Source organism: Myxocyprinus asiaticus, chromosome 28 (genome assembly GCF_019703515.2).
Source record: "Myxocyprinus asiaticus isolate MX2 ecotype Aquarium Trade chromosome 28, UBuf_Myxa_2, whole genome shotgun sequence".
Taxonomy (NCBI): domain Eukaryota; kingdom Metazoa; phylum Chordata; class Actinopteri; order Cypriniformes; family Catostomidae; genus Myxocyprinus; species Myxocyprinus asiaticus.
In genome coordinates, this window is record NC_059371.1 from 40,414,111 (window position 1) to 40,429,997 (window position 15,887).

General features: G+C 37.8%; 2 protein-coding genes across 2 annotated transcripts in view; both read left to right on the plus strand.

Annotated features, from left to right (window-relative positions):
• The window catches only part of LOC127418537 (zinc finger protein 91-like), a 275,803-nt gene that overhangs the window by 233,348 nt on the left and 26,568 nt on the right, over positions 1–15,887 (plus strand). Inside the window, exon 9 of the mRNA XM_051659117.1 lies at positions 1,585–2,752. Within this exon, the coding sequence (XP_051515077.1) occupies positions 1,585–2,752 (1,168 nt within the window). The remainder of the gene's footprint in view (positions 1–1,584; positions 2,753–15,887) is intronic.
• LOC127418773 (gastrula zinc finger protein XlCGF26.1-like) overlaps positions 1–15,887 on the plus strand; it is a 129,749-nt gene that overhangs the window by 31,120 nt on the left and 82,742 nt on the right. The window lies entirely within an intron of this gene.

The window sequence follows — 15,887 nt, forward strand, 5'->3', positions numbered from 1 at the left end:
AATCGCTACAGACCTCCAAAGTTCATGTGGCCTTCAGATTAGCTCAAGAACAGTGCGTAGAGAGCTTCATGGAATGGGTTTCCATGGCCGAGCAGCTGCATCCAAGCCATACATCACCAAGTGCAATGCAAAGCGTCGGATGCAGTGGTGTAAAGCACGCCGCCACTGGACTCTAGAGCAGTGGAGACGCGTTCTCTGGAGTGACAAATCACGCTTCTCCATCTGGCAATCTGATGGACGAGTCTGGGTTTGGCGGTTGCCAGGAGAACGGTACTTGTCTGACTGCATTGTGCCAACTGTGAAGTTTGGTGGAGTGGGGATTATGGTGTGGGGTTGTTTTTCAGGAGCTGGGCTTGGCCCCTTAGTTCCAGTGAAAGGAACTCTGAATGCTTCAGCATACCAAGAGATTTTGGACAATTCCATGCTCCCAACTTTGTGGGAACAGTTTGGGGATGGCCCCTTCCTGTTCCAACATGACTGCGGACCAGTGCACAAAGCAAGGTCCATAAAGACATGGATGAGTGAGTTTGGTGTGGAAGAACTTGACTGGCCTGCACAGAGTCCTGACCTCAACCCGATAGAGCACCTTTGGGATGAATTAGAGCGAAGACTGCGAGCCAGGCCTTCTCGTCCAACATCAGTGTCTGACCTCACAAATGCGCTTCTGGAAGAATGGTCAAAAAGTCCCATAAACACACTCCTAAACCTTGTGGAAAGCCTTCCCAGAAGAGTTGAAGCTGTTATAGCAGCAAAGGGTGGGCCGACGTCATATTAAACCCTATGGATTAAGAATGGGATGTCACTTAAGTTAATATGCGTCTAAAGGCAGATGAGCGAATACTTTTGGCAATATAGTGTATATATATATATAAATAAAAAAAAAAAAAAAAAAAAGAGTATTTCATGACCCCTTTAATAACTTTTATATTTGTCAGTTAACATGCTAACAATATCAGTTTTTTCCATGTATGAACAGTTAAGAAGTTATTAATGACTTACAATACAGTTTTAGATAAAAACCATGGGGTAATGATACTAATGAATGATTTATAAGCTTGAATTCCACTGGGTCTAAATTGACCCGTGAATACAAAAGGTGTGTGCAGATTCTGAACGCAATAGGAGGGTTAAAGAGGTACATCTTTTACAATTTTTCAAAAGTCATTACAGTTCTGCAGTGTAAGTGACTCTGGATTAGGGTTTCTGCTTAATTTTTTTTATTTTTAAATTATGTACGACATTAAAGGGTTAAAATGAAAAAAAAAAAACAATGTATGACTGATAGGGCTGTGAATCGATTACAGTTTTTTAAATCATTAATCGCAAATTTTTCTGTCGAGATTAGTGATGGTACAGTACAACAAACATTAAAATACTTTCTGTGACTGGCTCACACTCAAAATAAATGTCTATAATCAGTTAATGCAGTTATCTGTCAGAATTGATGGTATAAATATATACCTTTTGCACAGCAAATATCACAAAGATATAATAGACGTTGTGTTCTGCCATTATTTTATAGTTCAGTTTGATTTTTAATTTGACCCTCTTGAATGATTTGTCAATTTACTGTGTTCATTGTAGAGCTGATGGAAATGAAAGAGGAAAGTCAAGAACTGAATGAAGTGGAGGAGAAACATCAGCATCAGAAACATCATGATTTCACAATTGGAGAAAAATCTTTTAGTGGCTCAAAGACTAACAAGAAATTCTCACCAAAAAAGTATCAAAGAAGAGCAGCCATGAAATCTTTCACCTGCTCTCAGTGTGGAAAGAGTTTTGCGTATAAATGCCGGCTTAATATGCACATGAGAGTTCATACTGGAGAGAGGCTTTACACGTGCCATCAGTGTGGAAAAAGTTTTGCATGTACAGGCCATCTCAAAGATCATCTCCACCGTCACTCTGGAGTAAGACCATTTGAATGTGATCAGTGTGGAAAAACATTTGTTGTGGCACAGTATCTAAAAAAACATCTGAAAATGCACACAAAAGAGAAGCCTTTCAAGTGTTCTTTTTGTGGAAAGAGTTTTAAACGCCAGTCCTGTTTTAAAGAGCACCAGAAAATACATACCGGTGTGGGGGCTCATATGTGCTTTGAATGTGGGAAGATCTTTATTAAAGCCAGGAACTTGACAGAGCACCAAAGAATTCATACTGGAGAAAAACCTTACAAGTGCTCACACTGTGAAAAGACTTTCTCTCAGTCACAAAACCTGAGAACACACGAGAGAATTCATACTGGGAAAAAAATGTTTACGTGTTCACACTGTGAAAAGAGTTTCTCTCGGTTAGAACACCTGAAAAGACATGAGAGAATCCATACTGGAGAAAATCCATACAAGTGTTCACACTGTGAAAAGAGTTTCAGTCAGTCAGAAACCCTGATTAAACATGAGAGAGTTCATACTGGAGAAAAACCTTACAAGTGCTCACACTGTGAAAAGAGTTTTGCTCAGTCATACAACATGAAAATACACAAGAGAATTCATACTGGAGAAAAACCTTACAAGTGCTCACTCTGTGAGATGAGTTTCTCCTCATTGCATAACCTGAAAAAACATGAGAGAATTCATACTGGAGAAAAACCTTACAAGTGCTCACTCTGTGAAAAGAGTTTCTCTCGGTTAGAACACTTGAAAAGACACGAGAGAATTCATACTGGAGAGAAACCTTACCACTGCTCTTTATGTGGGAGGAGTTTCAGCAGAGCAGATCAGGTAGTTACTCATATGAAAAGGTGTTTCTCAAAGTAATCCCAGAGAGAAGTTCATCTTTAGGTACAGTGCTTCAAAACAATTCAGAGAATCCCAAAGATGGAATTTCTTCCAAAAGGGCAGCAACATTTCAGAAGTGTCATTTGTAGTGGTGAAGTTTGGCCTTGTTTCCAGCTGGTATTAAGATGCATTTTTGGTGATCCGATCACAAGTGGTAAGTAGGGCTGGGCGATATGTCTTAAATTACTCTATTTTTCAGCCTAACAATATTCAATATATATCTCGATAATCATGTATTTGCTCTAAAAGTGTTTGTTTTGTTATCAGAACCGTCATTGCATCCAAACAGCCATTGTAGCCAAGTAGATTAAATATTTTAAAGACATTAAATAAAAATCGAATCATTATTTTTTCATTAAATAAACACAAGGGAGAGTGAAATTCAATCAGTTTCATTGATATGCTATTTATATTTCATACACAATGATACATAGCAGCTTAATAAAAAGCATTATTTACCTTCAAATGTTTTTACTGTGCAAAGCTACTTCCCTGAATTATTTTTGAAACCCCAGTTTAACATTGCATAATACAAATGTATTACTGTGGGACATGTTAGGTTGATTATAATATAATGCTGTATTATCATTATTATTCTGAATGTTAGATTTGTGTTATATATAAGTAATATATTTCTGTACTGTTTCATCTTCACCTGGGGGCTTTTATTTTGACACTGAAAGTATTGTCATATTCACTTCAACTTCACAAGGAGCTTTTATTGTGACACAGAAAAGGCAATGTGTATTTGACAGTTCACAATGTTCTGCATTTCCTGAAACTTTGTAATCTCCTTTTCTGTTATTCTGTGCCGCATTTGTAGATTTGTATAATATATTGTAGTGGTTACTAATGTTTGGAATTGCGCGAATGCTTGAACCGGCATTACTTGATTTCACAATGCACGTGAACTGACCTGAGAGCGCCATCATGCGCAATTGCACGTACACACAGATTTGTTCTGAATCACATACAGACCATGTTTATCTGACTTCAAATCACAGCCTTTTTTACTTTTATCCCCTTTTCTCCCAATTTGGAATACCCAATTCCCACTAGTTAGTAGGTCCTCGTGGTGGCGCAGTTACTCTCCTCGCTTCTGAGACAGTCAATCCATGCATCTTATCATGTGGCTTGTGCATGACACCACGGAGACTCCGCATGTGGAGGTTCATGCTACTCTCCGCGATCCACACACAACTTACCATGCGCCCCATTGAGAGCGAGAACCACTAATTGCAACCACGTGGAGGTTACCCCATGTGACTCTAGCCTCCCTAGCAACCGGGCCAATTTGGTTGCTTAGGAGACCTGGCTGGAGTCACTCAGCACACCCTGGATTTGAACTCGTGACTCCAGGGGTGGTAGTCAGCGTCTTTACTCGCTGAGCTACCCAGGCCCCAAATCACAGCCTTTTGTGGATTATAATCGCAAATGACCAACTTGTCAAATTTTATGTTATTTTTGTTTGATTGTGCAGCCCTGAAGGATCGTGAAATTAGTCTACTGATGCGCTCTTTATGAAACTTAATGGCCAGATGAAAGCACATTAAAATCATTGCAAAATTCACGTTATTGGTCAATTTTACATTGTCAGCAAAATTATCTTGATTATATCGTTAATATTCGATATATTGGCCAGCCCTAGTGGTAAGCAATAAATACAGGTGGAAATGGAATTCAAACGGTTTTGTGATCAGATCACTGAAACCGTACAAGGAGGTGATCAAAAATGCATGTGACCACATTTCATTTGAGGTGTGAAATGCTAATGCATCCAGTAATGCATTTTGGCAGACCACTTGTGATTGGTTTCCACATTGTGTCTCTAACTTCATCTGGTGAATAATAATAAAGATGTCATTGGTGAAATATTCAAAACCATTCAGTTGGTGAATGAATATAAAGGATGTATATAAAAAATGTAATTAACAAGGCTAAATGTCATTAGCTTTCTTCCAACACCTTAGTTATTGGTACCTGCAAAATACCATATCGGTCAGTCTATTATATGGATGAAAATGTATCTATTTCATTACTGTTTAATTTCCAAAAATCAATCAAGATCCAAGACTGGCCATGTGGTTGCTTAAGAGTACATTAAAACACTGCAAAATAGGCCTAAAGCATTTTCTAAGCAAGTCCATTAATGTAAAGTGTGCTGATTGTACATGAATTAATTGAAATAAAAATATACCAAAATCTATTACTGAGTGACCTATTTTATTTTTCAACTTTTGTCTTATTTCAACAACATTTCACCTTTATCTTGATACTTCTGCTTTTGGATATCCAATTCGCTGTATGACCGCTTGAATCCTCTGTGCACATCAAGAGTGCATGTTGGGAGGTCAGGAGAGACCTGCATTTGTATAACTCCTGTCTGAAACACCATAAAGACATCTTTATGGGTCTAAACTCCTGAAGCAAAATAGACCAGTATCACATAGCAGTCGAAGCACACGTGTCAGCTGCCATTGCTTACTGTCAAAAATGAAAGTATGCAAACTGTCAAATATGATTGTATGCAAACATTAGCAAAGTGTACTTTGGGATTTAGAAGGCAGTAGACAGGAAGGAATCTTAGTGTTTGAAACAGATCCAAGACTGATAGTATAATGCTAATGCTAATATTTAACATTTTTTCAAGCCCATTTCATGAGATTTTTTCAGTCTGAGGTGTGAACGCCTGTTGGTGAGCTAGGGCAACGCTTTAACATTTTAAGATAAAAGGGGTTTGTAACGTACAACCTCAATTCTGAAAAAGGGACAGCGTGGAAAATGCTAATTAAATCAAAAAGGAGCGATTTGTGAATTCTATTCACCCTTTGCTGTGAAAGCACTACAATACATTATTTGATTTTTACCTTGTCAACTGTCAGTTGACGCTGTTATGCTGAAGTTAATGTAAGCAGTGTGTGTGTATTTTGTGTTGTTAAATGTCAGTTTTGAGTTGTAATGTTTTGCTTGAAAGTTTTTTAAACTTTTACACTTTCCACTTATAAAATGCCGTTTGGTAATTTGCACACAACCAGTCTTCCGTGAGGTGAGCTGAGGTGAAATCTGAGGTAAAGTTCCCACTTAGTTATTTTAAATTGGCCACTTCAACATGATCAACTTCATATTTTCTAAACTTCAACTGTTAAAGGCTTAGTTAACCCAAAAATTAAAACTTTCTCCTCATTTGCTCACCCTAATGCCGTCCCAGGTGTGTATGACTTTCATTTTTAAGTAGATCACATTTGAAGCATCTTTGCTCAGTAGGTCCTTAAAATGCAAATGGATGGTGATCCGACCTTTTGAAGCTCTAAAAATCACAGACAGTCAGCATAAACGTCATCCATACGACTCCAGTGGGTAAACTAATGTCTTCTAAAGTGATACAATTGCTTTCCGGTTGAGTGAACACTGACGTGTCTGTCTGCCGCTGCTCTCCGGTTTCTTTTTGATGTTTCTAGTTGTTTTTATTTTATGGGCTTTTGAAGGAGCGACCTCAGGAAATCAAGTTTTATGACTCTCTTATGGATAATGGACAGTTGACTTTTCTAGTTTTTAAACTCCATGTCATCCTCTTGTCTGCCTGGATTACATCAGAGTAAACAAACTGCTGTACTCACCGAACGCCTTCACCAGGAATATTGTGTGCAGTCTCAAATGGCCACCTGATTCCCTGCCCACTTGATTCCCTGCCCACTGTCCATGTCCAGTATGGCCGGAGCGTGTGGAACTGGAATTCGGGTTGTGTTGGTGGATCATTGAGGATGCTCTGCCTTCTGTTGCCCATCCTGGCTGCTGGAGTTTTGCTGCTGGCCCTTGCCAGTTTCAGTGGCGAGCTCCCTGCCTGTTTGCAAGCTCATGCTGTTACTTTGCTTCCGATATGGTTTTATATTACTCATCCCTGGAATTACGGTGTTTGAATTCTTTGGCCTGACTGTCGGCTGGAGTTTACAACTATTGTGCTGCCCTTGGAATTGCACGCTAATGTCCATCGAGGGTTACGCCAACATCCCGGCAGTTTCCCGGCTGATTCCTCTGACAAACACCACATACCGGCCATTTGGTCTTCACGATGTCACCCTCCAACTGGTGCAAGGGATTTGAAGCAGGGGGTCATTTTTTATAATTTCAGCAGGCTAAAGCACACATCTTTTACTCCAGCAAAAATGCAGATGTTGCCACAATTAAAATGGCCCTCATAAGTGCACAATCAATTATTTTATTTTAAACAACTTTTTATATCATGAACATTGGACTGTTTATTCATCAACGGGACATGGCAGAATCCTAGCGAACAAATGGCCCTGGGGGATCTAACACCACCAGGCTGTGACTTTTTAAATACTCCACGGACTTCAGGGTGAGGAGGTGGCGTTGCCACTGTTTTTAGAAACTCAAACTTTTTAAAGACGTTTTTACAACTATTAATATTCCAGTGTGACAGCGATAGTTAACAGCTCCTTAGCTAATGGAGTTGTTCCTAGCAGTTTTAAGCATGCAATTCTACAGCCTTCTTTGGGTCCGTCAATACACTAATTATAGGCCAATCTCTAAATTGCCTTTTTATTTCTAAGATCTTGGAGAGAGTTATCTATTCGCAGCTTTACGCTAAATACATTTGACATTTTAGACACATTTCAGTCTGGCTTCAGACCCTTGCACAGCACTGAATCCACATTGCTCAAGGTTACTAATGATATTTTTTTCTCCATGGATTCAGGCTTAGATGTTGTCTTAGCCTTATTAGATCTTAATGCCACGTTCGACAGTATCGACCATAGCACTTTTCTCAGTTGTCTGGAGTGTGGGGTTGGCATCCAGGGTATGGCCCTCCAGTGGTTTGTCTCCTATCTAAAAGATAGGACATTTTCTGTAAATGTATGGAATTTCTCTTCTACATCAGCTCATTTACACTCAAGGGTCGATTTTAGGACCCTTATTATTTTCTTTGTATATGCTTCCTCTAAGCTCTATTTTCCAGAAGTATAGCATATCTTATCACTGTTATGCTGACGATTCCCAATTTTACTTACCAGTGAGCTTAGACAAGAAGTGTTCATTTGATAACATCCAAAATTGCTTTGAAGATATTAAAACATTTTTTACAATTAAACGAGAGTAAAACTGAAGTTCTGATTTTAGGTCCCCCTATGTCCTCCTTACCTGGCCTGGCCACCCAATTAGGTCCTCTGTCGTCGAATATACAAGATCATGTAAGAAGTCTTGGAGTGATTTTAGATTCATCCTTAATTTTAATAAGAAAATTAGTACCGTTGTCAAGGGTAGCTTTTTCCACCTGAGATCGATCGCTAAAGTCAAACATTTTCTTTTCATTAATGACCTGGAAATTGTGATCCACTCACTAATTTCATCGAGGTTAGATTATTGTAACTCGTACATTGGCCTCCCTCAAACAGCGTTATCCTGCCTACAGCTGGTTCAAAATGCAGCAGCTAGGCCTTTAACAGGGTCAAGAAAGAGGGATCACATTACCCCTTTATTAGCATCTCTACACTGGCTTCCTGTTAAATTCTGTGTTGATTTTAAAATTCTGCTTTTTGTTTACAAGTCATTATCTGGTCTCACGCCCAAATACATTAGTGATCTTCTCGTCCCTTACTCCCCCACCAGAGCACTCAGGTCTTCTCATCAACTTATTTTGAATGTTCCTCATTGTCGTTATCCAAGGGTGATCGTGCTTTCTCTGTGGTGGGTCCTAAACTCTGGAATATTCACCCTTACCATGTGAGGTCAGCGTCTTCAATAGCCATTTTTTTAAATCCTCTTTGAAAACGTATTTATTTAGCATTTGAATAGGATTTTTAATGTATTAAATTAAGTAAATGCTTGATGCAGTTTTTTAAATTGTATTCTTTTTATTATTATTTCTTTTTTTGCATGTATATAATTCTGTCATTGTATATTTTTGATTGATTTGTAAAGCACTTTGGGTCAACTTCTGTTGTTTTTAAATGTGCTATATAAATAAAGGTTGACTTTGGTGCGAAAAAGATCAATATCTAAGTGTTTTTGTAACTATAAACCATTGCGGGGGCCTGGGTAGCTCAGTGGTAAAGACACTGGCTACCACCCCTGGAGTTCGCTAGTGACTGAGCTGGGTCTCCTAAGCAATTAAATTGGCCCGGTTGCTAGGGAGAGTAGAGTCACATGGGGTAACCTCCTCGTGATCGCTATAATGTGGTTCACTCTCGGTGGGGCGTGGTGAGTTATGCGTGAATGCCGCGGTGGATGGCATGAAGCATCCATGTGCACTATATCCCCATGGTAACGCGCTCAACAAGCCAAGTGATGATGTGCAGGTTGACGGTCTCATGTGGAGGCAGCTGAGATTCGTCCTCCGCCACCTGGATTGAGGCCCCCCACAAACCTACTATCAGTGTACCTCAGCAGGAATCAAGATTCATCAGACTAGTCTTCTACTGTCAAGTTTCGGTGAGCCTTTGACCACTGCATCCTCAGCTTTCTGTTCCTGGCTGATAGAAGTGAAACCAGACATGGTCTTCTGCTGTTGTAGCCCATCCGCCTCAAGGTTCGACGTGTTGTGCGTTCTGAGATGCTATTCCTCTCACTACAATTGTACAGAGTGGATATATAAGTTACTGTAGCCCTCTCTCAACAACAAGGCATTTCCGTCCACAGAACTGCCACTCACTGGATGTTTTTTGTTTCGATTTTGTTTTTTAGCACCATTCCGAGTAAACTCTAGAGACTTTTGTGCATGAAAATCCCTGGAGATCAGCAGTTACAGAAATACTCAAACCATCCCGTCTGGCACCAAAATTTATACCACAGTCGAAATCACTGAGATCACATTTTTCCCCCATTCTGATGGCTGATTTGAACAATAACTGAAGCTCCTGACCCGTATCTGCATGACTGTATGCACTGCACTGCTGCCACATGATTGGCTGGTTAGATAATCGCATGAATAAGTAGCTATTCAGGTGTACCCAATATAGTGGTCGGTGAGTTTATTTGTTGGTGTCATTTAACTTTTTGTTTGAAGCCAATCAAATGTTTCATTCTTGAGTTATTTTGGAACATGTGCAACTACTGTTTGCTGGAAATTCTGGAAGTTGCTCCAAAACTTCCCTGTTTTTAAAGACCTCAAAAAAGCAATTTTTCTGGAGTCAGATGAACAAACTGGGCGAGGAATGAAAAAAAAGAGATTAATACATCCAATGCAACTTGATATTATTTTCTTTGTAATTAACAGCAATACTTTGTATTTGAAAAGATGGAATTCATGAGTATCTGGAGCCAGGGGTGGAAAGAGTATTGAAAAGTCATACTCAAGTAAAAGTACTGTTACTTCCCAAAAAATGTAGAGTGAGTAGAGTAAAAGTACATGTCCTAAAAACTACTCGTAAGAGTAAAATAGTATCTAATTTAATAGTACTTATGTGTAGTGGATCTTGGGTTGCGAATGCGATGACCCTTTATAATAAACACTGCTTGCTGCAGTTTTAAAATGTAGCATACATACTGTAATTCACATTCCCTTTTATGGCTGATTTTTAAGGATTTTTTGACTGCCAACTAAATACAACGCTTATGTATGATAAATGCTGTGTGTATCTGATTGTAAAAAATAAAAGGGAGACATGATTACAAAGATGAGAAGGTTATTTTCAATACACTGATCACCATTTTAAATAATAATGTATCAAACAATTACATTAAAATTAGTTTATGTGTAGGGTCTAAATTTCTCTAAATTCTGACAGAGCATTGTTGCTATTGTTGTGCATAAAACATTGTAAAAAAAAAAAAATACAAAAACCACTAAAAAAGGCAGACACAGTCACTTGGCATGTCATGCCCCCGCACAGTAATTAAGGTATAGAGCAGGGGAAGGCAGAGTTTTTTGGTACAGGGGCCACACCAGGCTTTAAGTAGTACATCGGGGGCCACATATAATTCTTTCTGAGATACAATGTTCCACATTGATTTAGTTCTGTATCTTTTAAGCCCAAAAATAGTGTTTTCATCCTAATGCATGATGCACAATTTTCTGAAGTGTATTTGTGACTGATGGGAGTATTCTTCCTGAAGTATTGATCTACAAAGTTTGATACATTTCTTTCAGGCATTAGAAAAACTTCATAAAGGATGAGCATAATTAGGGGTTCAAGCCTGAAAGGCTAGAAACCCTATTGTTTTTATTAGGATTTTTATTATTAGGGGGCCAATCAGCGAAGCTGCTGGAACCCTATTGTAATTGTACTGATTTTCTTCTTTTTTTTTCGTTTTGTTTTCTGCGCTAAAAGTATCAGAGACACCAAATTTGGCAGGATGATCCCAAATCCCCCTCACTACTCAGGAGTACAAACGCACACCCATCTGACCCTAGGTGGTGCTATAATAAACACTTTTGCATTTTGGCTCATATTTTGTCCTCTGATTCCTTGAGTCAAGCCCTACAAAATGTATATCTCCGATTTCTTTTCCATCTATAAAGTTTTCTGCCATTTTTAATTATTTGAAAAACTTACTTTTTCGAACTCCTCCTAGACCGTTAGTTCAGTCGGCATGCAATTTGGTATACATCATCTACAGACCCTCCTGACAAAAAGTTATCGAAAGATTTTCGATACGTGAAATCGTTCCGAAGATATTAACAATACAATTCCTTCGGTTTAACACAATTTGAGTAATTAATCAATATCTACTCATCGCAAACTCCAAATGTAACCAAACTCGGTGCACATAGTCAACAGGACGTTTAGAAGACGTCAGCAAAGTTTCATACAATTCCACCCCTAGGTGGTGCTACAACTAAAAAACTGTCATAACTTTGCAGCCGTTTGAGCGACAAAGTTCAAATTAAATATGTGTCTTCTTTGGTTCAAATGCTAACATATTCTTAAAAAATCGATTCGACAAATTAACAAAAATGGCCGCCACCGGCCAATAAATATTCAGTACTTTATAACTCGTAATGGGAATGGATGAGGGTTATGGAAATTACTATACACAAACAGGGTGTCAATTCAAAGCCACATGTACTATTTTGTGACAATCGGCCACACGGTGGCAGTATTATTAACTAATACATATTTTTGCTCATAACTCCGGAACCGTATAGGCTACAATACAAATGTGTAGCTTCTTTGAATCCACCAGTGTCCCACAATGGTCATATGGATTTCTATTCCTGCAAGAAAACCTTTTTATCACAAATATTTTTTGAAAAACCTACTTTTTCAAACTCATCCTAGGTCATTTTCCCAATTCACATGAAATGTGGCATACATAATCTACAGACCCTCCTGACAAAAAGTTATCAAAATAATTGTGATACGTTGAATCATTCCGAAGATATAAGCAAATATATTTTGGGGCATGGCTTACAATGACGTGTTAGGTTGTATCTTGTGAACGCAATTTTCAAACTTAACAAAACACTGTACACATAGACAAGAGAAAACTCGAAGGTTACATGCCGAGTTTCATCCATTTTTTAAGCTAGGTGGCGCTATAAGAAAATCCTAATTGTGCAACTGTGCTCAAAGCAGTTGAATTAACTCCAGAACCGTATATGATAAAAAACATTTTTTATTTTTTTTTTTTTTGGTATTTCTGTGAATCCATTAGTGCCTCCAAATCATTCGGTTACATGAATTTCCAATTTTCACAAAAAACTTACCATTTTGATTTGATTGAAAAACCTACTTTTTGAACTCGTCCTAGGCTGTTTGCCCGATTCACATGAAACTTTGTACACATTATCTACAGATATTCCTAAAAAACAGGTATCAAAGGAATTTTGATATGTCAAATTGTTCAGAAGATATTAGCCGATAGGTTTTTGCACGTGGTCTGTTATGACTAATTGACCCATATTTTGTGAGCACAAATTTTAAACTTAACAAAACTTAATATTCATGCACAAAAGAACATTTTGAGGTAGCATGCTATATTTTCATCAATTTGGCAGTGCTATAACAGAAGAAATAGCTTTTTTTACAACTGCATTTTTAAGCAGTTAGAAATTTGGAGATTGGTAGGCTGTATTACTGTTTGTCCACCAGAGGGAGCCACAAGACAAAATTGTAAATGTCTGATTCCATAGAAATTCTAACATACTGTATTTTGCCACAGCACCTGTAAATCAGATAAACTTTTGAAGTCAATTATGCACCACTGTCTATCTGTCATTACATTTTTGCAGGGATTACATAATGGTTAAACATTCCGTGCATTTTAATTCAGCAAATTTTTATCATGCTCAGTGATTTAACACCAATTTAACATTTAAATCTCAGTTATGATTAACTTTAAATTTGCAGCTGAGGTCGTGTAAATATTAAATTGACCTATAATTAAACATGAATAACTTTGTAAGAGAACAGTGAATTTGCCGTCAGCCAGGGGCGGACTGGGAAGGGAAATCTGGCTGTCTCTGTCCTTTTCTGCTTATCGCTGCGCTGTTTTGTGGCCCGTTCTGCATAACGCGGTGGCCCATTTCAGCTTATTGTGGCCCATTCGGCCCTGTTTCGCGGCCGGCCCTTCGGGAAAAGTCCCGGTTCTCCTGATGGCCAGTCCGCCCCTGCCGTCAGCCCTCTGAAAATCATTTATCATATTATTTCTTTTTAACATCGCAATGTATGCTTTCAAATCCAGGGTGTGAGTGTGATGGCTCATCTCGGTGTCGGCGTGATTACCGCTTTCCTGTATGCAGACACGGGACAAAGACCTTTCTCCCAAGAAGAAATGAGAAAACGGTGTTAATTCGGCACTTAATGAGAGCAGTTACAAGCGACAGGTGGTCATGCCTTGTAATTGCAACAAAAACATTTAAGCTCTTAACTATGTTTCTGTTTCTTAACTAAGTCTCAGATACCTCAAGTGCACATACTTATCTCTGTTGATTTCAAGTTGGACATCTTAGTAAAGTAATGATAACTTGACATTTTTTTTAAATCAGAGTCAGATCATGTTTAAACACACTGTGGATTCTGTGAAGAATTTGCTAGAATGACTCAAAAAGACAACTGTTTGTATTTCTGAACAATTCATTAAAATAACTGAAGAATAATACATTCATAAACTGGACTGATGTGTTTATCATTGCATGCACAGCAGTTGCGGATCGCATCAACGGAGCGGGTGAGTAAATGATGAGAGAATTTTCATTTTTGGATGAACTGTTCTTTTAAAAGGCACCAATACCATAAACATAAGGTATTATGTTTCTTTTGAATAATTGTGTTTGGATTTCAAGCAGAGGGTCTCTGATTTTTATTTTATTTATTTGTTTACTTTATACATCACTCATTACATAAGTGTTACTGCAGGATTTTTGTGTTGCTTAAAGCACAGGAAAAAAGAATTATAACAAAATAAAAGCGCGAAAAAAGTGCAACATCGGCTTCTGTGCTCAACACAGGCACAATACAATTTTTTTTAAATGTCTGTTCTGATAAATAGTCATGTAATCAAATAATAAAAATAAAAAAGGGTTATGGTTTATATCAGCGGTCACCAATTAGCGGACTGCGGTCAGGGTCCGGACCTCAGCTGGGTTCCATTCGGACCGTGAGGCATCATGACATCGGCTGTCCCATCTCCCCGTTTCTGCATTTCAAGTGATCAGCGCGACAAAACAACGGAGCTGTGTATAGCGCAAGCGCATGGGCATAGGTAGCACTGATCTTTCAGCGCTGTATCCTCGAATATTTTTCTCTATTACAGAACATGCTTCCTTTATACCCTTTCGTGCTCTGCACACGTTGCTAGACATGGTTATTTTAATGACAGTAGGCAGTAGCAGAAAAATACAGTGAGCAGCAATATTAGATACTGGCATCTTTTGCTAAAACACACTGCAGAAAACAAGAATGAAGCAAAGTGAACTTCATGTGTCTGAAATGAATCCGACCGTTCAGCTAAACCAGATTTGTGATAGGCAGAGTTAGGAGGGTTACTTTTGAAATGTATTCCACTACAGATTACAGAATACATGCTGTAAAATGTAATTTGTAATGTATTCTGTTAGATTACATTACTGACCTTGAGTAATCTAAATACTTTGGATTACTTCTTCAGCACTGGTAGATTTTTTCACTTGTTTTGACTATAAAAACTCTGCCAGTACAGTAAGACAAAATACACATGTTAAAAATACATTCTCTGAAAAACCTAAATATCTTATGCAGTGTTGTTTCTAAAACAAGATCAATCAAATTTATATTGTTTTAAAGATTTTTAGATATTTATACAGGAAGACAATACAAAAATTATCATCAAGAATAAGATTTTTGCCCTAATATCAAAGGTCTTATTAGAAAAAATTTATTATGATCCAACGTGAATTTTCTTGATAATAAAAATATGCTCGTGCATGTAAAATGGCTAGAAATAGCATTTTAGCTTAGCATAAAGCTAACAATTTACACAAGGTTTATTTCTATTTCTTCTGCTCCAAACTTACTTCAAACTTACTTCTCTGTCTGCTCGTATGAATGTAACACATCATAAGAAAGTGTTTCACCACTGTTCAAATGCACTTTGAATCACATCATTTATATGTATAAATGTTTTCCATCTGAAAGGACTAAATATTAAATGAAACAAATGACAATAAAATGCAAAGTAATCTCTTCAGTAATCAAAATACTTTTTGAATGTAACTGTATTCTAATTACCAATGATTTAAATTGTAACTGTAGTGGAATACAGTTACTTATATTTTGTATTTTAAATATGTAATCCCGTTACATGCATTTCTTTACTCCCCAACCCTGGTGATAGGCCAACGTGCTTCCAGAGCGCCTTTAAACAATTACGTTTTTTACGATTAAAATTGCCTTTATTATGATCAGCATGTTTAAAGTCTTTCACAGACTGATTATTTTTGTGAAAATCTTATCTCTGGCATAGATGGCAAGGAAAAACATCCAGAAATGTTATATTACTATTAGTATAGTGGAGTCTCATGAGAATGTTTCCATTATTTTATATTTATATTCCACTTATAGTCCTGCTTAACTTTAGCTAACAGTATTTTAAGCTTTACTATTGTGATGTACATTGTTTGTTGTTGGTAGATTTTCACTTTATGGAAAATATAAAAACGGTTCATTCAGA